Source organism: Rana temporaria, chromosome 1 (assembly GCF_905171775.1).
Source record: "Rana temporaria chromosome 1, aRanTem1.1, whole genome shotgun sequence".
Lineage (NCBI taxonomy): Eukaryota > Metazoa > Chordata > Amphibia > Anura > Ranidae > Rana > Rana temporaria.
This window is the reverse complement of record NC_053489.1, coordinates 491,448,277-491,470,795: the sequence shown is the minus strand read 5'-3', so window position 1 is coordinate 491,470,795 and position 22,519 is coordinate 491,448,277. Positions and strand designations below refer to the sequence as shown.

Sequence of the window (22,519 nt, the reverse complement as noted above, 5' to 3'; positions counted from 1 at the left end):
TTGCTTAACTGCAACAGTGGCTCTGTTGTTTAGCAAATCTGTGTAAATTTCAGGATTAGCTGGCCAAAAACACAAATGGTTTGGTAGTTAAAACAACTTCCATTTATATATTTCAGCTGTGCACTTAGCTGCTTGCCTGGAATTCAGCACTTTAAAAAACCCTCATCCTTTTATGTATATTTTCTTAATTTCTGTATAAAAACTTACAGTTATGTTGTATTTTATTAATATTACAGAACACTGTAATCATAATGATGACCATGACTGCCCGCTTTGTGAATCCAGCTTTCCCAGTCATGAGATTCTTGCCGAACATCTTCAAGCTTTGCATCAGAAACCAAGTGAAGAAAAGGAGTTTAAATGCAGAAATTGTGGGAAAAAATTCCCTGTGAAACAGGCTCTTCAAAGACAGTGAGTACTTAAAATATATCTAATTTTGCACATGTATCTTCTCTTGCCAACTTGAGTGTGAATATCAATCATTCAGGTAGCCCTGTACACTGCATGCAGGCCTTGCAGTACAATGTTACTGTTATTGACAAAGCGTTTATTTTCTGTTTGCATAGGAGCCCAAGTCAGGCAGACTGAATTGGATAGTAGTAAAAGCATCCTTTAAAATCTAGTTTACAAGGGCGGAATGTCAGGCTGCATTCTGCCCATGTGTACTGCAGCCGGTCTGACAGAAGCCATTCGGCCGAAGAGGCATGACCAAAAAAGGTCTGCCAATCAGCTCTTGATCATCTCTCTAAGCCAATGGCTGAGAGCACTGACCAGAGTGTTCTGGTGGGGAGGTCGTTCCCCTGTCAGAACACAATAGCAGAGCAGGGGAGATCACTGTACTAACATCGGATCGTTAGCTGTCAGTTTTTTTTCCGGTCAGCCCTGCTGGGTTGAAAAAAAAAAAAAACTAGTAGTGTGTACCAGGCTTAAGTGAAGATTCAGTATCTAACTATGCTGGTTCACATAGGTCTTGAGTAGGGATGAGCCGAAAACCCCCTGTTCCTGTTCGGTTCGCACCAGAACCTGCGATTACACCAAACGTTTGTGTGAACTTTAGAACCCCGTTAAAGTCTATGGGACTCGAACGTTTGAAATCTAATTTGAAATTTTAAAGGCTAATATGCAAGTTATTGTCCTAAAAAGTGTTTGGGGACCCGGGTCCTGCCCCAGGGGACATGTATCAATGCAAAAAAAAGTTTTAAAAACAGCCGTTTTTTCGGGAGCAGTGAATTTAATAATGCTTAAAGTAAAACAATAAAAGTGAAATATTCCTTTATATTTCGTACCTGGGGGGGTGTAAAGTATGCATGTGAAATAGTGCATGTTTCCCGTACTTAGAAAGTGTCATTTCTGAAAGAAAAAAAGTCATTTAAAACTGACTTGCGGCTATAATGAATTGTCGGCTCCCGGGCAATTCGGAGAGAATTCATTCATAAAAAAAAAGCGTGGGGTCCCCCCAAATTCAATTACCAGGCCCTTCAGGTCTGGTATGGATATTAAGGTGAACCCCACCGCCAATTAAAAAAAAATTATGTGGGGTTCCCCCCAAATATCAATTCCAGACCCTTCAGGTCTGGTGTGGATTTTAAGGGGAACTCCACCCCAAAAAAAAAAAAAAAAGGCGTGGAGTTCCCCCAAAAATCCACACCAGACCCCTTATCCGAGCACGTAACCTGGCTGGCCGCAGAAAAGAGGGGGGATGAGAGAGCGCCCCCCCTCCTGAACCGTACCAGGCCACATGCCCTCAACATGGGGTGAATGTCCCCATGTTGATGGGGACAAGGGCCTCATCCCCACAGCCCTTGCCCGGTGGTTGTGGGGGTCTGCGGGCGGGGGGCTTATCAGAATCTAGAAGACCCCTTTAACAAAGGGGACACCCAGATCCTGGCCCCCCTATGTGAATTGGTAATGGGGTACATTGTACCCCTACCATTTCACGAAGGAAGTGTAAATAGTTGTAAAAAAACACACACACACACACACACACACACTGTGGAAAATTGATGGGGGGTTCCCCTTAATATTTAAGGGGTTCCCCTTAATAGTCAGTTTTAAATGACTTGTTTTCCTTCAGAAATTACACTTTGTGCAGAGACAGTTCTAAGTACGGGAAGCATGCGCTATTTCACATGCTTACTTTACACCCCCCCCCAGGTACAAAATTTAAAGGAATATTTCACTTTTATTGTTTCACTCTAAGCATTATTAAATTTACTGCTCCCGAAATAACGTCAGTTTTTAAAACTTTTGTTTGCATTGATACATGTCCCCTGGGACAGGACCCAGGTCCCCAACACTTTTTAGGACAATAACTTGCATATTAGCCTTTAAAATTAGCACTTTCGATTTCTCCCATAGACTTTAACAGGGTGTTCCGTGGCTTTTCGAATTTGCCACGAACACCCCAAATTGTTCGTTGTTCGCCGAACAGGCCTAACAGGCAATGTTCGAGTCGAACATGAGTTCAACTCGAACTCGAAGCTCATCCCTAGTCTTGAGGTGAATTTAGCATAGTTAAAGTAAAACTATGGTTTTAAGCCTTGTACACACGACCAGTTTTCTCGTTGGGAAAACTGCCATGAGAGCTTTTGGCTGGGAAAACCCGGCTGTGTTTATGCTCCATCACAGTTTTCCCAACAGGAAAACCTGCCGGGCAAAATAAGGGAACCAACCCTCTTTTTTCCCGCTGGAATTCCCGGCGGTTTTTAACCTGCCAGTTTTCCTATGGGAAACACTGCGATGGAGCATACACACGGCCTGGATTCCTGACCAAAGCTCTCATAGCAGTTTTCCTGTTGGGAAACCCGGTCGTGTGTAGGGGGAAAAAGTTACCGAGCAGGTTCTCGGTTTTCCCCTCTGATCGCCTAGTGGGAGGGGCTGCATAGGGGCAGAGGAGGAGTCGCCTAGGTGGTCCCTGGGTGGAAGTAGGAAGTGGGACAGGAAGTCCCACTCCTACCGAAGCCTCCACTACCCCCCCCCCCCCAAGAAAAAATGACATGCCAAATGGGGCATGTAAGGGGGTGAGGAGTGCTTAAAGCGGAAGTCTACTTCAAGTGACACATCTTCAGGAATATGAAATATGTTTGGTTTCTTGTTACTGTACTTTATTCAGTATCTTTGCTCCTTGGACTTCTATGGTTAAAAGCTGAGTTCACCTTTAACAAAAAATCAATAAATGCACATATTTTCGCAGGTAAAAAAAATTGTGTATTTGTTATTTTTGCCTACAGGAGCCAGCAAAGTATTTCACCTGCTCCCACACACTCTCCCTCCAGCTTTCTGCGCATACCTCTGTATGGGATTTAAGTTTGAAAGTTGGAGGGAGTGAGAATGGATTATGAGTATACCCATCAGCATGTTTGCAGCCCATTGAAACTACAAATCCTAATGCCGCATCATATCACTGTGAATGCAAGATGCGGCTGTGCCGGGGGGGGGGGGGGGGTTTGGGCAGTGAAGATTGGTGCTCAACTTTTTTTGGGGGGGGTGGCAAACAAACCTGGCCCCCTTACTCCTTACATTGAAAAACATGCATCCGGCACACCGCATGGAGATTAGGGGTTGGGCACGTGGAGCTGACGCCACTGTAAGTGTGTAACATGCAAAATGTTCAGAAGGTGAACATCCCCTAAATCACCTTGTTTATTTTTTCTGGTTAGCGATATTCTCATAGTGTATTCGTTGTGGGCAATTCATTTTTCTAAAAACAACTTTTGCTGGAATAGTGTACACTGCACAGAGGGTTGCAAAGAAAGTGCAAGCTTTGTTTTTTTGGGCAATGCAGTGTGCAGTGTTCACTAATCCATAGTAACCCATTGGAATTGTTTTACTAAAGGCAAAGAGACTGTGCTGTTACTTTGCAAGTGCAGTCTGCAAATACAATTGCCCCAGAGCTTAGTAAATGAGGTGAGGCTAAAAGAATACCCAATTACATGCAAGGGAAAATAATTAAAAAAAATGCATTTTTGCTTGGATGCTATCATTGATATTTGTATTGTCTTATTAGATAAACCCAACCTGTTCTACAAGCTATAGAGGTCACCTGTACAGCATTTGTAAAGCATACAAAAGAGTGCAAGGAGATATTTAACATTTTTACACTGGTTTGCCTGTTGTAATTGATACTTTTTATCATACTTTATTTTTACAATATGAAATGTTGTAGCCTTGGTACACACATTGAACAGAATATGCAGTAAAATGAATGTTGCTACCTGCTTTGAAATTATTAACACATCTGAATTATGTGGGTGCTTTTTTTATATTGTATATGGTGGTTGGATTCTATCTCTCCTATTGTCTATGTAATACAAACAACTCTGTTATATGTGATTTGCTGTCTTGCACACATATTTAGCTATTTAAGAAATACAATTCAAATGTATTGTTTACAAAAACCTTAAATTTGGTTTTGGGTCAGATAAGACTTATGTTCTCTGATTTTCTTTTCATATTTACATCACCCCATATGTAAATCTTTCTCCCCCACTACATGTTATTATCTATTCGGTTTGTGGTTTCTCTTTCACTGTTTATGTTTCCTCACATATTCAATAAGGTTCCAGTACTGCCTGTCATTTGAAAGGTCATGTACCATACATGCACCAGTAATTTCATCCTAGTGTATCCCTATATTATTGCATTGTGTTCTTTTTCCTCGCACCTTTTGTAATTTTTCAGTTAGAGGGGGGATGGTAAGAGGCACTCATCTGCAGATATATTGGATCTCTGTATACACTGGCTGCTGACTAGTTTTATCTCTTATGATTGTTTAGGGAATTTATAAGAAGAAAGGTTTATGAGATAACATTTAGTATATCGCATCACATTTTGCAAAAAAACACATTTGAGAGTTGATAATTACCAACACTTTTCCAATAAAAACCCACAGTAGGTTGATTTGTTAGTTAATAACCCACTAAAGTTTATATGGGTGCTCCCAACGGACAGTGGGTATGTATGAAAACCTGTTGTCTTGGCGACTAAATAATGCAATCCAAAAATATTTATTTTCTTAATTTTTACCCTCCAGCATAGTCAGAAGTCCTTAATGTGGTTCACCATTTACACCACTTACTGTGCAATGTAATACTCCTGTCACATTAATACACAATGGCAATAGGTCTAGTTTTCATACAGTAGGAGGAATCCAATGCATAACCAAAAAGAACATTTATACATTATAATGATAACACCCATTGTGGAGACTTACCCCAGGAATTCAGTGAGCCACTGTGCCCTTGAAGGACAGCATTTTTTACATATGTGTCTTCTAGATACATGTAACAAAATTCCAGATATTTCAATTTACATCTAGATAACCTGGAAAAGAGCACCTATATTCACGTGTCAGTAACTGCTACTGTGCTAGATTCATGAAATAATTGACATGTGGCATTTCCTGGGGAGGGTGTGTAAGATGTATTGTTGTGTTGGATGCAGCATTTTGCTGCTGTGTTTGCAGACACTAAATTGTTCTCTTTTCTTCAGTGTACTTCAATGTTCAGAGAATATCATCTCCGGAGACACTTCAGGGACTTATCAGTGTTCCGTTTGCAATACCTCCTTCGGCTCAGCGTTGAGGTTTTGTGTTTGAATTACTGAACCGCTGTCTTATTTCTGGCTTCCCTTTTGCATGCCCACTTTCAAGCTTCCTAGTCTTCTTTTTGACATCTAACCAAGAAAAAAGAAGTTCTTCTTTATCTTCTATATAGGTAATGCACGAGTTAACTAAAGTCCTTTCTGTGAAGCATGCACAAAAATTGTACAGTTGCCCATATTATGTATTTATTCTTGGATTATATTTTTTGATTTATCTATTTCAGTTTTGAACAGCACAAAGAGGCATGCAAAGGTGATGTGAGATTTATATGTAAGGCCGATAGCTGTGGGAAAAGGTTTAGAAGCAAAGATACACTGAAAAAGCACAAGGAAAATGTGCATACAGGTATGTTAACAATATGTGCTAGATGTTTAAAGAGACATTGGCACCAACTTAAAAAATGCAGCTAAAAGTAAAGAAAAAAAATATTCTAAATGCTAACTTGTGGTGTTTTTAGTATAGCCCTCTCTTCATATGGGAGAGGCCCAGCTCCTCTGTCTCTTCCCCCACCTCCCTACATAACTTTTCATGTAGGTGATGTTGAATGACCAAAGGGGCATGCTATAGAGCAGGGGTGTCAAACTGACGGCCCTCCAGCTGTTCCCGAAACTACAAGTCCCATCATGCCTCTGCCTGTGAGAGTCATGCTTGTAAGTGTTAGCCTTGCAATGCCTCATGGGACTTGTAGTTTTGCAACAGCTGGAGGGCCGCCAGTTTGACACGCCTGCTATAGAGTATCTTAGTCTGCTGGTTCTGCTGACATCATATCCAAGATGGTGGACCACAGCAGCATTCTAAGGGCCTTTGGCTGTCTTAACAAGGGAGGCTTTTACAGGTGAAAAAAAAATGCATAAAATACTTTGTATAAACATATAATAATTTCTGGAAAAATAATTCTTGAAAGAAAAGGATTGCGACAGGGTCTCTTTAAAGTGTCATTAAACCCATGTCCACATGGTTTAAAGTGGTTGTAAATGATGTTACACCACTTGTACCTACAGGTAAGACTATAATAAGGCTTACCTTTGGGTACTGTAAATATCTCGCAAACCTGCATGGTTTAGGAGATATTTACCATATATGGTTGCGCCAAAGTCATCAGCGCATGTGCACTGAAGAAACGGCTCGATCGTGCCATTTCTAAAGGGCTTGTGCCGTGACCGGTGGCTCCCACATGCATGTGTGGGAGTGACATCATTGCAGCTTCAGACTATCACAGCACTTGAGCCCGCGAACCCGGAAACAACTCCGGGAGACATGTCACCAGTCACAGCGGTGTACGGGACCACTGCAACAGCTTCGATCTAAGGTAAGTATTTCATAATGAGCTAGCATGCTATGCATACTAGCTCATGCCTTTGTCTTGCAGTGTTTTTTTTTTTTTATATGGGTTTACAACCACTTTAATATCTATGTGGTGCAAAGTGTCATTAACATCAAGGCACGTCCATCTATGAATTAGAAGGCTTGTAAGTACCTTATCTCAATCGTATAATACAGGACACAGCACAGGCAGCATATTCAAACACAATGGGTTATAGGCATGTACCTCCAGGTGATTGGACACTGGCAAGCTTTTAAAAACACACCCTTGGGGGTGTCTCCCTTATAACCGTACCCGCTCTGTCACTCCTCAGTTGTGTGCTAGCTGGACCTTTCTCCTTAAGGGAGAAATCAGCTACACTAGTTTATTATTTTTCTTTATTATTTTCTTCAAATTCTTTAATCAACACAGATGTGATGTATCCGGATTGGTGCATCCGGTAAAACCTTGGGAAACATTCCTGGACCTGGCGCTGTGGGGACAGCCTGCAATGTCGCTTCAGGCACGAGATCATGCATGGGCGCTCACCTTGGCACTTGTTGCAATGAGTCAGCTGCAGGGTGCTACACAGGCCCAGGGCAGTGGTCCCTCTCAATAGAACCCAGTCTCTGAAGATCATTTTTTTTTCTTGTGTTCAGTGTTGGTTTGATTGCTAACAATTTTTTGTAATTAGATTTTTATTTGTTTTCATATGCATTTATGTATTTATGATTGATGTAATATTGTTTTAATTTTACACTAGAGGACAAATAGCACCACACCTTGTGTTAATCAATTTTAAGTGAACACAAATGACAGAATAGCAGCTCACAAGACTCACATTTTCTAAATTTTGATATTTCCTCCCACAATTTTTCCATGAAGATGTTACAGGATGGTCTACACCTGGGTTACCGCTTACTCTTTCTGGACACGCTTACCCTATTTCTCACACTGTACTTCATGAGTACCCCCGCCCCCCCCCAGGGGAATACCCTCACTTGTAACTTTGGCTGGGACCAGAAAATTCTAAATCGTAGGCAAACATTCACCCCACATGAAGGCTGCACAACACTCAGCTTTAGAGTGACAATAGGGGTATTTACTAAAACGGGAGTAATCAGTATCTGATGCAGTTGTGCATGACAGCCAATCAACTTCTAACTTCAGCATGATAAATTAAGATTTAGCAATAAAACCTGGAAGCTGATTGGTTTCTATGCAGAGCTGCACAAGATTTTGCACTCTCCAGTTTTAGTAACTAACCCCCAGTGTGTCCCATGCAGAAGAGCATGAACTGGTCCTAACTTCAGTCTCAGCATCCAATTCTAGTTCTATTTCAGGCACAAAAAAAGTGGGCTATTCAACAAAAGCATAATTTTCACCATCTATGTCACAATTTTTTGGATATATTACAGCCTTAATTAGGTCATCTTTGTCAAGGGCTCAGAAACTCCCAACTTCTTCTCCTACTCCAGTTTTTTCAGATCCTGATATCCTTGTCCTAGAGGCAGGCACGGAAGGGAATGAAGAGGATATGGAGGAAGAAAAGGACGTGCTGAGGAAGATTTTTCTTCCCTGGACTGCCTTTATGTTGAAGAGGGAGCTTCACGCAAACGTGCTTGCTAGCATTGAAGAGCTCATTGCCTCTGTTGGCAAAAGCCTTGGCATTGTGCAACTTGACTCTCCTCTGTCTCGCTATGCCTCTTTGGGTACAAATAGACCTACCAAATCCTGCAAAACATTCAGTTTATAGACAGATGGAATGTGCAGTCTATAAAGACTGAGTCACTCCTGAAAGGAATTCCACTAACCCCAAATCTTTGATAAACTCCATCCAGTGAAAAAAGAGTTTGCAAAGACGAGGGCTATTCCTGTAGTTGAATCTTGATGTCTCTGTCCTGTACAAACTTCTTAGTGTACCTATTGAAGATGTTCCTTCTTTCAGAGATTCTGCAAATAGAAAGTTAGAGACGATGCTAAAGACTCTTTAACTTTTACATGCTAAGATACAATTTTAATTTTAGAGTTTATTGTCATTTTAATTTAAAGTTTCCAGAAAAACTGAAACAAACATTTGTAACTGCTTCTGTAACTAATCAAAAAGGCCCCTGAATTGGGAACTGCAACTACAGATTTCACTTGAAGTGGCAGCTAAGGATATACTTAGCATTGTGTCAAAACCATAAATATGATGATAAACTTTCTGTTCACCAGGCACTTTGAATAACAGCATGACAGGGGACTTGTGAGGATGTCTCTGTCAGGAGTCCCAGTTACATAGAGCATATCTATTTATTTTTTTGAGAAGTTGAAGTTCAATATAGTGCAAAAAGAGTCCCCAGCACCCCTCTACATATGCATAAAAATGCGAACATGAGCATCGAGTGCATACTTGCATGAAAACAGCTATTTGACTGCAAATATTAGGCATCGCTAGGCATTTCAGAGTGAGAGCAATAATTTTAGGGCAATCATTCACTGCTAACTCTAAATTGATGCGCTGTAAAGGATTTTAAAGAAAAGCCTATGGACAATAATTTGTACCATAGCTTTTTCGCAATTTGTGGGTGCGGGCAGATTTGTGGTTTGACGTATTTGGTCTCATCTTTAATATTTTACCAAAAATTGGGTATTATGTGCTTGCTTGCTTGTGTCCACTAAAACTAATTTGAGAGTAAACCGTAGCACAAATATGTAAAAGAAAAAAAAAAAACTGCCACTGTGTTATTCTACAGGTTCTCTGCTTTCAGGAAATATATGTTTCTGAGGTTTTAACCTCCCTGGCAGTACGATTATTTCAGAAAAAAGGTGCTGAAAGCGGTACCATTATTTGCAAGGAAATTTGGTGTTTTATACTGTAGGCCTGTAATAACTCACTTAAATCTAACCAAACAAGAGTATCCCGGGTATGATTTTTTTTTAAAAACAAAATTATAAATTATAATATAATAAATAATTATAAATAATTATAACAAATAATAATATAATTATAATAAAAATTATTCAATAATGTAATCAACTCAAAATCACTGAAATTTGCTCAGTTGCGGAATTGTCGCTGTCATTACTTTTATTTTTTTATGACAAATTTCCCCACAAATCGCTATCGCACAATTCTGCAAGTGATTATAATTTATTATCGCTGTTTTCTAGCTGGTCTAAACCATTTTTGACATAAAGGGACACTTTTGGTTGCTATGGACAATCTACAGTTTGCAGGCATATTTTTATTTTAGAATGTAGGACACTGGGCAGACCACTAGGGACAAGGTGGGTGTGTATTTTTCACATACAGTACTGTAATCTATAAGATTACAGTATACTGTATGTAAGGTGTTTGTTTACCTTTTTGAATTTGGCGCCGTTCTCCGCTCCTGTGCGTCGTAATGTCGCAGGGAACGGAGATTGGCGGGACACACAGAGGCACTGTGTGAATCGAGCGAGCAGCCGCTCGCTCACACAGCGCGGTGGCATCGCTGGATCCAGGGACAAGGTAAGTAAACCAAGCCTGTGGATTCAGCGAGGCGAGCCCGAGTCTGACTTGGGGTTACTGATCGCAGCACAAAAATCTAACCCCGAGTCAGACTCGGGAATACCGCCAGGGGGGTTAAGTAACCTTCAGGCATAAAATGTGCATCTTAACCACTTGCCGACCGGCTCACGCCAATATAAGTTGGCAGAATGGCTCTCCTGCGCAAACTGACGTATCTGTATGTCAGTCCATAAAAGCAGGAGAGCGTGGGTCCTGCGAAATCGATGTCCGGCGGCGGCCGGCGAGCGTGGTGAGGAGCTGCAGAACAGGGAACTGCCTATGTAAACAAGGAATTTCCCCATTCTACCTAGTGATATGACAGGGATCTAGTGCTGCCAGTGATCGGGAGCAGTGATCTCTGTCATGTTTCAGGAAGCCCATCCAGTTAGAACAGGCTAAGGGAACACACCTAACCCCTTTATCGCCCCCTAGTGTTAACCCCTTCCCTGCCAGTGTCATTTTTACATTGATCAGTGCATTTTTGTAGCAAAGTGTAATTTGGGGTCAGATTTGTCCGTCGCAGTGTCACAGTCGCGCAAAAAAAAAAATCGCAGATCGCTGCCATTACCAGTTAAAACAATAAAAAATGTATAAAAAGTCCCTAAATCGATCCCGTATTTTGTAGACGTGTGCCTTTGTTTCCTGTTCTGGAATGGCACCCGGAAGTGGATGGAAGACTCTCCAATTTTAGAAGAATTCCCCTCTTAGACCATTATCACAGGAACAGGTGTCCCCATTGGAAGATTTACCTTCACCTTTTGTTTAGGTGACAATTGACACATGTTTATGTTAATTCAGTAGCCTGCTTGTTCCAGGTCACTGATTCAAAATTTAGAAGAATATTCAACCAGAATTTTCACAAGGTCATTAATGGCATTTTTCAGGAGGTCATCAATGGCACGTGTTTGGAAACTGGTGAAAGATAATGTTATGTGTTATCTAACATACATCAGAAAACTATTTAGCTCTCTTTCTGTTCTGTATTCCATAGAGGAAGTGACTTAGAGGAACTGCCAGTTGTTACCAAACCCATTGGGGTTGATTTATTAAAACTGGAGAGTGCAAAATCTGGTGCAGCTGTACATGGTAGCCAATCAGATTCTTACTTCAGCTCGTTCAATCGAGCTTTTACAAAATAAAAATCTAAAACTCTCCGGTTTTAGTAAATCAACCCCATTGCATCCCAGTACAGTTGCATTATGAATGTAACATGATCACGAATCAGCACTACTGTGCACAACTGATGGCTTTATTGCAAATGGATACATTGATTTTTCAGAAACATAACATTTTATGCACATGATATGTAACAATATATAGCATCTCTCATTCTCATTGACTTGGTTTACTAAACTAAAATATGTACTAAAATAAAATGTACTTTCCACAAGATTCTAGAATTTTCAAGTAGCTTATTCTTATTTTGAAGTCTTGCAGCCTTTGAGACCTTTGAGACATTGTTGGCAGGTTCACATGGCAGGCACACATAGATGACTGTATGCATAATTGGTTAAATTTCAAACCTAGGACATTCAGATTGCAAACAGTGCATGTGGCCCATCACAGTAGTCTCTATGTAAGCCATTAAATGTATTTAGTACTCTCAAAGACCAGTTAGGCAGCTTAGTGGGTTACATTGGTCACATCCTGAGCACTCTGGAAGTAAACTAGCTGTACAAGTAGGCACCTATGCTTGACAACTCTGTACTGTAGCCTCCTCCCCAGTTTACGGCATCTCAGCAACCTACAGGCACACTTTCAGTCTTTTAAGTCTTTAATCGTTAATGCTTTTGAAAACTAGGACCTGGTACTTTAAGTCTGAGGAAGCAATGAATAAATCAGGCAATGGGGTAAAATGGTAAAATGACAGTATGCAGTAGTGTGCGATTACCAGTTGTAGAGACTGCTGTATCTTCCAGGTTCTTGCAGCCGGTACCTTATTGATGTGCATGCGCTTCAAGATCCAAGAAGGGACAGCCGACCCCCTAATGATGCATCATGGCGCATGCACCTAAGAGTACCTTCCTGGGATACGTGATGTGGGTATCCTGGGAAGCTGCAGGCTACGGCATACATTAGTTTTGCCTGTGTGAGAATTCAGGTAGTGTATGTGTGTGTGTGGGGGGTTCCTCGTAAAAAGCAATACATGAGAAAAAAAAATCAGGCCTCGTACACACGACCGAGGAACTCGTCGTAAATTAAACATCGTTTTCCTCGACGAGTTCCTTGTTAGGCTTGTCGAGAATCTTGACAAGCTTTCTTTGCGTACACACTGTCAAGACAAAATCTTGTCGTTCACAAACGCGGTGACGTACAACACGTACAACGGCACTATAAAGGGGAAGTTTGATTCCACTGGCGCCACCCTTGGGGCTGCTCTTGCTAATCTCATGTTACTGCGTGTTAAGTAAAAGTTTGGTGAGAGACGATTCGCGCTTTTCAGTCTGTTACAGCGTGACAAATGTGCTATCTCCATTACAAACCCTACTTTTACCGAAGGCACGCTCCCATCTCATACTTTATTCTGAGCATGCGCGGGTCTCTAAGCATACACACGAACGTGTTTCTCGTCGTAAACCAGCCCCGACGAGAACACTAACAAGTTTTCCTGACACAAAGAAAAAAATTGTGACAGGTGGGAGAGCTCCAGCTGATTGACAGCCTCAGCGCTGTTCTTGTGAGCTGTGTGAGGGGGGTGTCCCTTACCTCCAATCAGCTCTCAGAGCTTGAGATTTGCAGAGTGTAACTTCATCTCTCTGCCCCCTTTTTTATGATGGCTCAGACAAGCTTTATAAACGATGGACTTTGAATACATGTAGAGAAGAGAAGACTGCAGATAAACCGTTACAAATTATGGAGGAGGATTTGTTTAATCTCTGTGCATCAACTGAGTCCAGTCACGTCACTGTAAGGGTTTACAGCCACTTTAAATATATTTGGAATAAAGTATTTAAAATGGCTTCCTTTCTGTCAGTGATAAGAAATAAGCTTTGTTGGTTTGGCCCCCATTTTATTGTCATTATAGTATTTTGGTGGTGATATTGCTATAAAATGGAAATTAGTTTAATGGAAAATACTAAGGCTTTATGGGCTGATGATGCAGCATATGTGTGTAATGTTGCCTGATATATTATTTATTTTATGCTGAGGTTGGTAGCCCCAAAATGACTGCATGTGGTTGTCATAGTGTAATTATAGATAGACTGATGTGTGTGACGTGTTTCACAGTATTTCATATTATTTGTATTATTATTATTGTTATACAGGATTTATATAGTGCCAGCAGTTTATAATATAAAAGGAGACAGTACAGTATTGTTTCAATACAATACAATAAGGTTAGGAGGCCATACTCATGAAAGCTTACAATCTAAAAGGGAGAGATAGGTGATACAAAAAGGAGGGATAAGGTAATAGAAAGTATAGTAAACCTCAGTTGTTAGGTAGAGGTGGGATAGACTTCCCTGAAGAGATGAGATTTCAGGGATCATCTAAAGGCAGACAGAATAGAAAATAGATGGACAGATTGGGGAACAGAGTTTAGGAGGATAAGAGAGGCTCTGGAGAAGTCCTGGATGCGAACATGGGAGGACCTGATGAGGGAGATAGAAAGTAGAAGGGCTTGAGAGGAGGAAAGAAGATGGGTTGGGTGATATTACGAGTCCTGTAAATGTGAGTGCATGTGGAAAGACCCATCATTTTTAAACTCCTGCCTTCGGGAGTGAAGAATATAATAACATGATAGCAGCAAAATGGGTAAACAATAAACAAACATTTGTAGACATTTTCATTCTGTGATATAATCTCCTGTACTTCATGTGATTTATGTATTATTTTATCATTTCAAGGAAAATTAACACAAAACGAACAGTCCGAAAGTAATCCCAAGCACAAGTTGGGATCTAAAGCTGGCCATAGATGGATAAAATGTCAATTCTTATGCCGCGTACACACGACCGTTTTTCGGGTTGTAAAAAATGAATTTTTTCACGATCTAAAAAATGGGCATTAAAAATTTCGAACATGCTCTATTTTTTTCACAACGTTTTTAACGTTGTCGTTTTTAAGGTTGTAAAAAATGGTCGTGTGTGGGCTTTAACGACATGCTCAGAAGAAAGTTATGAGATGGGAGCGCTCCTTCTGGTAAAAATAGCGTTCGTAATGGAGATAGCACATTCATTACGCTGTAACAGACTGAAAAGCGTGAATCGTCTTTTACTAACACAAAATCAGCAAAAGCAGCACCAAGGGTGGCGCCATCCGAATGGTACTTCCCCTCTATAGTGCCGTCGTACGTGTTGTACGTCACCGCACTTTGCTAGAGAGTTTTTTTTCATGACCGTGTGTAGGCAAGGCCGTTTTAATGATCGAGTTGAAAAAAACGACCCTTAATAACGTCATTTTTACAATCCGAAAAACAGTCGTGTGTACGCGGCATTAGGAAGAGATTTCGAAAAATTCATATGAAAATTTTAGAACATTTGTTCAAAATATTTTGCTTGCTTTTAACATTTGATTCAGGAATGAATGGACTTTACCAAATAAAAGCCACATACCTGCTCTTTCGAATGTTCTCATCACTGCAGTTGAAAAAAATGCTGACCCTGAAGTTTCTTAGAACCTTCTTAGGCCCCATACACACGAGAGGATTTATCCGCGGATACGGTCCCGCGGACTGTATCCGCGGATAAATCCTCTCGAGGATTTGCGCGGATTTCCATCCGATGGAGTGTACTCACCATCGAATCGAAATCCGCGCCGAAATCCTCTGGCGATGACGTGTCGCGCCGTCGCCGCGATGATGACGCGACGACGTGCGCGACGCAGTCATATAAGGAATTCCACGCATGCGTCGAATCATTACGACGCATGCGGGGGATCCCCTCGGACGGATCGATCCGGTGAGTCTGTACAGACCAGCGGATCGATCCGTGGGATCCGATTTCAGCGGATAGATTTGTTGGCATGTCAACAAATTTTTATCTGCTGGAATTCGGAAATATCCGCGGAAAAAGATCCGCTGGAGCATACACACCAGGGGATCCATCCGCTGAAAACGATCCGCTGAGATTTTTCAGCGGATGGATTCTATCATGTGTATGGGGCCTTATCCTAAGAATTTTCATTTGAAAGTCTACCCATCTATGGCCAGCTTAATAGTGCTGACAGTTTTACTGTCAGCTATTTTCCTGAAATGAACTTGCTCAACAGATTAAAAAAAAGACTGATAAACAAGACCACAGTATTGTTATTATTGGTTTAATAAAGTGTTTTCTGTGATTCATTTGGTTTCAGTAGCCAGAGGGATAAGAAAAAAGGGGCGATATCTGATACTCTTTAAATGTCTTTGCAGCCTTGAAACTGGAAAATCATCTAATCAGCCAGTTCTGAAAAGCAGACCAGTTAAAAAAATAATCAGAAGCTAGTCCAGATCTCTTAGCATCTGGCTGCTCTTCTGAAGAAAAAGTAGCCCTTGTGCGAATTCTGTGACATCTGTAAATGTTTTTTTAAACTACTATTCCTAGATAGGAATGGTTAAACCTGATCCACGTTGTGTGTGTGTGTGTGTGGTTTTTCTGGAAAGCATACCATTTGGTAAAGTGTAATTTAACACCTCCAAATACTTCCGTAACAACAATAGATAGTAATAGGGACAATAGACATTGAGGTTGTGGGATAAAGCACATTCCTGGATCTTCTTCCTGACAACTAGACTTTTATTGATTACTGAGAGCTTGTATTCTGACTTTCACTGTGTGACCATGTTTTAGCTATAACAAGGCCTCTTAGGATTTAGTACCCTCATTCTCTAACTAGTTTGCAGCACATCTGTGTCATATTGTTAGATGTAATCCAATCACAGCTCCTGGCACTATTTCTTTTTTCAGATTTTTTTGTTTTATGTTTTTTTTTAAAGTACATCAACAAATTCAAACTTCAACAGATTTAAAGAGGAGCTTCAGTCAGGTTTCCAAAAATTAAAAGTCATCAGCTACAAATACTGTAGCTGCTGACTTTTAATAAGCAGACACTTACCTGTCCAGGGATCCAGCGATGTCCTCACCTGGGCCGGTTCTCTGCTGGTCTTCAAGCCCCCAGGGCCTCCTTACAGCTTCACAGTTGGCTGCTCATGTCTGAGTTGCGCTGCGCTGAATGATCCTGCAGCCTTCTGGTACCTGTCAAGTGTCCCAGGAGGTTGTGTTCGATCACCTAGGTGGTCAGAGCGGATGTATTAGGGGTTACCTGTCATAACTAATTACTCACCCCCTCAAAAAAAATCCATATATGGTAGAGGAGGGGGGAGGAGGCGGAAAAGTGGAACTTTTTGTGTAAAATTCCGCTTTAAGTCTGAAGAAAGTGCTGTCAGATGCATTGTCAGGAAATGCTTATTTGGTAAATACTATAAATACAGATATAATTAATATAATACATTTAAATATATACTAGTACATACATATATAATGTCATGGTGATTATGTGTAAACGATTATAACATTATTTATGTACTTTTTGCATTTATCATATAGTGACCTTCAAGAAGTCTACTTACTCAAATCTCAGTAGATAGAGAAATATAACCGGTTAGTAAATATGTAAAGGCATAGAATGATATAGTCAATTAGTAAATAGAATACGACATAAAATACCTGGTAATATCAATATAGGATCTGCTACCTAAAGAGTCACAAAGACATTCTAATTTTCATGTTAATATCTCTGCAAATATAGGGACATTTTTTAATTCCACTAGCAATCGCTTTTGCAAACACAGAATTTCAGTTAAAAATCGACCATATGATCATGTCAATATTAGCTGCAAATTGCACTTTCCTTAAGCAAACATTTATGGCAAACATGCAGTCGATTTGTTCTACAGCTTGTCACCAATGAATCTCATCAAATTTTGGAGCATGTGTAATTATATACTAGAAGTCTGTTTTGATTAGAAATTAAAGAAATTTAGTCATGTCCTACTATGTTCTCCACCTTTATAGTTATTTGCCATTACAAAAAACTCTGTAAATAAACTAATTTCAATAAACAATTCTACAGTTTGCAAATAGAAACAAAGTGCTACAAAAATGTCTAAACATAATAAAGGTTTACAAAAAAGACTAAAATGAAAGGTGATGTGGCCATCACTAGAAAAACGGTTTCTGGTGAGTGCAAAGAAGAGTCCTCACAACTTAAAGCGGTACTAAACCCAAAAATAAAAATATAATATATTGCAGCTTACTAATCATTAAGCCTTGTACACACGACCGAGGAACTCGACGGGCGAAACACATTGTTTTCCTCGTCAATTTACTTGTTAGGCTGTCGAGGAACTCGACAAGGCAAGTTTCTCCATTCCCGTCGAGGAAAAAGAAGACATGCTCTCTTTTTGGCTCGACGGGATCCTAGACAGTTTCCTCGTCGAAAAAAGGACACACGACCGGTTTCCTCGGCAAAAAAAAAATCACAGCAAGTTTCTTGCTGGTTTTTGACGAGAAACTCGGTCGTGTGTACGAGGCCTGAGATGTGGTGGCTGCATCAGCCCTCTTTGGCCTTTTCCCTCTGTTCTCACCTGGTGATCTGGCTAGTGAAACAACTCCTGTGTTAGTAAAACACAGTCAGGCCCGGGTTGGCCATAGGGCAGACTGGGCTGCCCGCGGGCCACCCGCTGTGGCCTGTTGTTGATCAGGCCGCACAGCGGGAGGTAAGTGGTGCCCACGCCTGGACAGGGTTAACACAGGCCGTGTCCGCCTCTCACCTACCGCCATGTGGCCGTGCCTGTGTCATCTCCGGGCTCCGGCGCAACTATGTTAGCAGCTGATTGGCTAAGCTGTGTGTCTCTCTCACACACAGCTCCACCTAAGAGATCATGCTGACAGTTCCGCTCAGAGCCTCGGACACTGCTCCATCTCTTCCCGCCTCTCTACTCCTGTCTGTCCCGCCTACTCCACTATGTCTGCCCCATGTCTGCCCCGTGTCTGCCCCGCACACACATCCCGGGGGGATGTGAAGAAACATGTGAAGAAACAAGGCTGCAGGCAGCCTTCTCCTGAGCCTCCATCCTGGGGTGAGTAATATCACCTCTCCACCAGTGTATATATAAAACGCATTTAAGGGGGCTCTGTGTGGACTCTGATGTAAGGGAGTTCTGTGCAGACTCTGATATAAGGGGGTCTGTGCGGACTCTGATGTAAGGGGGCTCAGTGCGGACTCTGATGTGAGGGGACTCAGTGCGGACTCTGATGTGAGGGGGCTCAGTGCGGACTCTGATGTGAGGGAGCTCAGTGCGGACTCTGATGTAAGGGAGGTCTGTGCCGACTCTCATTTAAAGGGGTTGTAAAGGTTAAATTACCTAACCCCCCCCCCCCCTCTGGTCCCAGGAAAAATTGTCTGCTCAGTCTAAAATGCCCGGGCCTATTTTTTGTCCTAGTCTGGGCCTGGACACAGCTCTGGAGGAATGAGAACAGAAGGCACAGCAGCATTGTCAGACTGGGGGAGGGGGGTGTTAAATTTATTAACAGATTTAAAACCACTAACAAAATTAAGCAAACTGATTTTTTTTTCTTTTTGGGATAAAGGTTTTGCATGAATAATTCCCTGTACACACGATCGGTTCATTTGATTAAAATGAACCAATGGATTTTTTTCATCAGATATCCCATGAAGCTGACCTTCATCAGTCTTGCCTGCACACCATCGGTTAAGAATCCGATCGTGTCCAACGTGGTGACGTAAAACACAACGACGTGCTGAGAAAAATGGAGCTCAATGCTTCCGAGCATGCGTCGACTTGATTCTGAGCATGCATGGATTTTTTGTTGATGGATTTCCCCACAGACATTCGTTTTTTTCTATCGGTTTTTTAACCATAAGAAAAATTTAAAACCGGTTCTATTTTTTTTCACCGATGGGAAAAAAAACTGATGGGGCCCACACACGATCAGTTCGTCCGATGAAAACGGTCCATTGGTCCGTTTTCATCAGACGAACCGATCGTGTGTACAAGGCATTAGTGTAAAAAATAGCTTCATCCACGTACACTGATACATTCTGCTGGAGAGATTGCGCTGTGAAAAAAAAAGACTTGCTGGCTGGATTACCAGATGAAAATAGAAGAAAGCCTAAAAAATGTATGCAGCCATCACATCTAAGAATTAATGAGCTTCAATATAATAAATGTTTGCTTTTGGGTTTGACACCTCTTTTATTTTGTGCACGGCAGAGGTATCATTACAGTAGGGGCGAGAAATAGAAAAATAATTTAAAGCGGGGTTCAACCCAAAATTGGAACTTCCGCTTAAACCACTCCTCGCCCCCTGGCATGTAATTTTTTTGGGGGGAGGGGCTTCAGTAGGAGTGGGACTTCTATGAGAAACACGACGAGGAAATTGAGACTCCCGTCGAGGAAAAAGAGAACTTATTTTTTCTCGTCGAGATCCACACTCTGCCAGTATTTTTCTTGATGGATTTTGTCGAGGAAAACGGTTGTGTGTACGAGGCCTTAAAGTTTTCACTCTGGTCTGGTAAATAATTATTCCCTAGATTAGATTGTAAGCTCTAATGAGCAGGGCCCTCTGATTCCTCCTGTATTAAATTGTATTGTAACCATACTGTTTGTTCTAACAAGGTAAAGCGCTGTGCAAACTGTTGGTGCTGTTCAACCTCCCTGGCGGTATGATTATGTCTGTTTTTTGCATCTTAATGTGGTACATTGTTTTGCATCGAAATTTGGCGTTTTATATCGTAGGCCTGTAATTCTTAGAAATAACACACTTAAATCAGAGTCAAGAGTGAAGTAGACATCCCGGGTATGCTAAAGTTTGAAACACAAAATCATAAATTATAATATAGTAAATAACTATAAATACATATCAAAAATAATAATATAATAATAATAAAATGTATTCAATAATGTAATCAAATCAAAAACACTGAAATTTGCTCAGTTGCACAATTGTCGCTGTCGTCACTTTCAGTGTCTGATGACAAATTTCCCCACAAATCACTATCGCTTAATGCTGTTTTCTAGCTGGTCAAAAACTGTTTTTTTACATAAAGGGACGCTTTTTGGATGCCATGGACATTCTCAAGTTTCCAGGAAGAAAGAATGGCATATATAATATAAAAGTGCATGCAGGGCACTGGACAAAGCACTAGGAACAAAAGGGATGTGAAATGATTTGATACAGTCATGTAATCTGTAAGATTACAGTGTACTGTATGTGTTCTGTATTTTGCACTTTTTGAATTTGACGTCAGGCTCGGCCCCATGCGCCACGACTCTCGTAAAGAACGGAGGCCGGCACACAGTACATTGGGCGGAGGACACAGCCCGCGGAAACAGCGGGAGGACATTGCAGGAACCTGGGGACAAGGTAAGTAACTTTGCGTAACTGGCTCGGGGTACAGCTTTTTTCTAGTAAAAATTCACCCCGAGCCACACTCGGGAATACCGCCAGGAAGGTTAAATCCTGTATAATAATAATAATAAGTTCAAAAATTCTGTGATGCTAAATTATAGAGGGGGTTCCTGTTTATGCATTTGAGATCGGAGCCTGTGTGTGTAAATTTCTGTTTATTGTGTTCTGAGTGTTCCTAAAAATAAACATGCCCTGATATACTGTATGACTAAGTCCCTGAAAAGACAGTTGCCCTATATAAAGGTTGCAGGTGTCATAGGGGCTGACTGCTGGATATACCTCAATATAGAATATGTAGACTGTCAGTGTTTAGGAAAGTAGTACATATTGATGCATCAATGTAATGTTCTGAAGAATGCTGAATAAAAGAAAAAAGTAATAGGCATTGATAGAAGCTTTCAGTTCAGTTCATAATGTTTAAGCGGGAAGTATGGCCAAAGCTATTTTGGCTGTACTTCTGTAGGTCACAGGAGTGCAGTTTATTCTGCACTACTGTGACCTATTTTCAGCTGACAATGGGCTTAAAGTGGATGTAAACTCACTCTCATCCTTTCTAAACTACTGCCATAGTGCTGATGTATAAATATATATTTATATGCCTTCTGCATGTATCCTTACCTGTCAAATATCTCCCCTCTGTCTGTTATGAGAACTGAAAAACTGCAGATCTGTTGTCCGGAGCTTAGTGGGTGGTGTCGTGATGTCAGTAGACTCCCGCCCACCTCTACACTACCCTTGTCGGCATGCATTTTCGCTTGTGTATTTCTTACACTAAATTCTGCTATGATGACTAACATCCAGTCAAAACCCAGAAAAGTAACCACATGACTTCAGAAAAGAAGTGGGGGTGGGAATTAAAAAATAATGCCTGTCTCAGGCTCGTGCATGAGATATGTAAATAACCTGTCACTCACAGCAGGGGGGAAGAACAGACAAGATTTTCTCAGTTTGTCTGTTTTATCTCACAGAAAAAAGATAAGAGGATTGCTCAGAGCTGGATTTACTCTTTGTGGCAAGACTGGGCACAGATGATAGGGAATCTTATACTCTACATTGTGACATCACTCAGCCGGTCCAGGTTCTGAAAAGTTCCTGACCATACGACCAGGATCCACCCAGTTGCCTGGACTTGCAGCTGGCTCAGCCTCTCAGTGATCTGCTGAGAGCCTGAGCCAGTCAGTGAGTGCTGCAGTAGCAGAACAGAGAGCTGGTGACTGACAGTCCCAGCTCTCTGCTCAGAGCAGTGGGGGAGAACTGATCAGCAGTGTTTGATCACTTAGTTCTAACTGCAGAGCCGGCAGGGGACAGATGCCGCATTGGATCAATGCAGCATCCACCTAGGTGAGTATAAATGTTTGTTTACACTCCATACTTTCTTTTTAAAGAAGGAAATTAGCTAAGTGTCCCTGCAGATTTGACAGTAGATGCAATGGATTTGTTTATGAAGAACAAGACTAGCAAAGTGTAACATATATGTCCATATATACGCAATTGAGCATATTTTTATAGTTTTTTAAGCATTCCATATAAACCTATACTGAGGAAGTTCATGGTGTGCTTGTTCATTTGATCTGCAAGATCTTACTGTTTTGAAGGTTGTCATAAAAGCATATGTTCTGTACAACAAACTAGGACAGCATCATAAAGCTTGACCTGCTGTCATG

General features: G+C 41.1%; 1 protein-coding gene across 2 annotated transcripts in view; it reads left to right on the top strand.

The window, feature by feature from the left end:
- PRDM5 (PR/SET domain 5) overlaps positions 1–22,519 on the top strand; it is a 248,546-nt gene that overhangs the window by 37,016 nt on the left and 189,011 nt on the right. For both annotated transcript variants that reach the window (XM_040330260.1, XM_040330250.1), the window contains exons 5-7: positions 237–411; positions 5,491–5,583; positions 5,826–5,947. In XM_040330260.1, the coding sequence (XP_040186194.1) occupies positions 237–411; positions 5,491–5,583; positions 5,826–5,947 (390 nt within the window). The remainder of the gene's footprint in view (positions 1–236; positions 412–5,490; positions 5,584–5,825; positions 5,948–22,519) is intronic.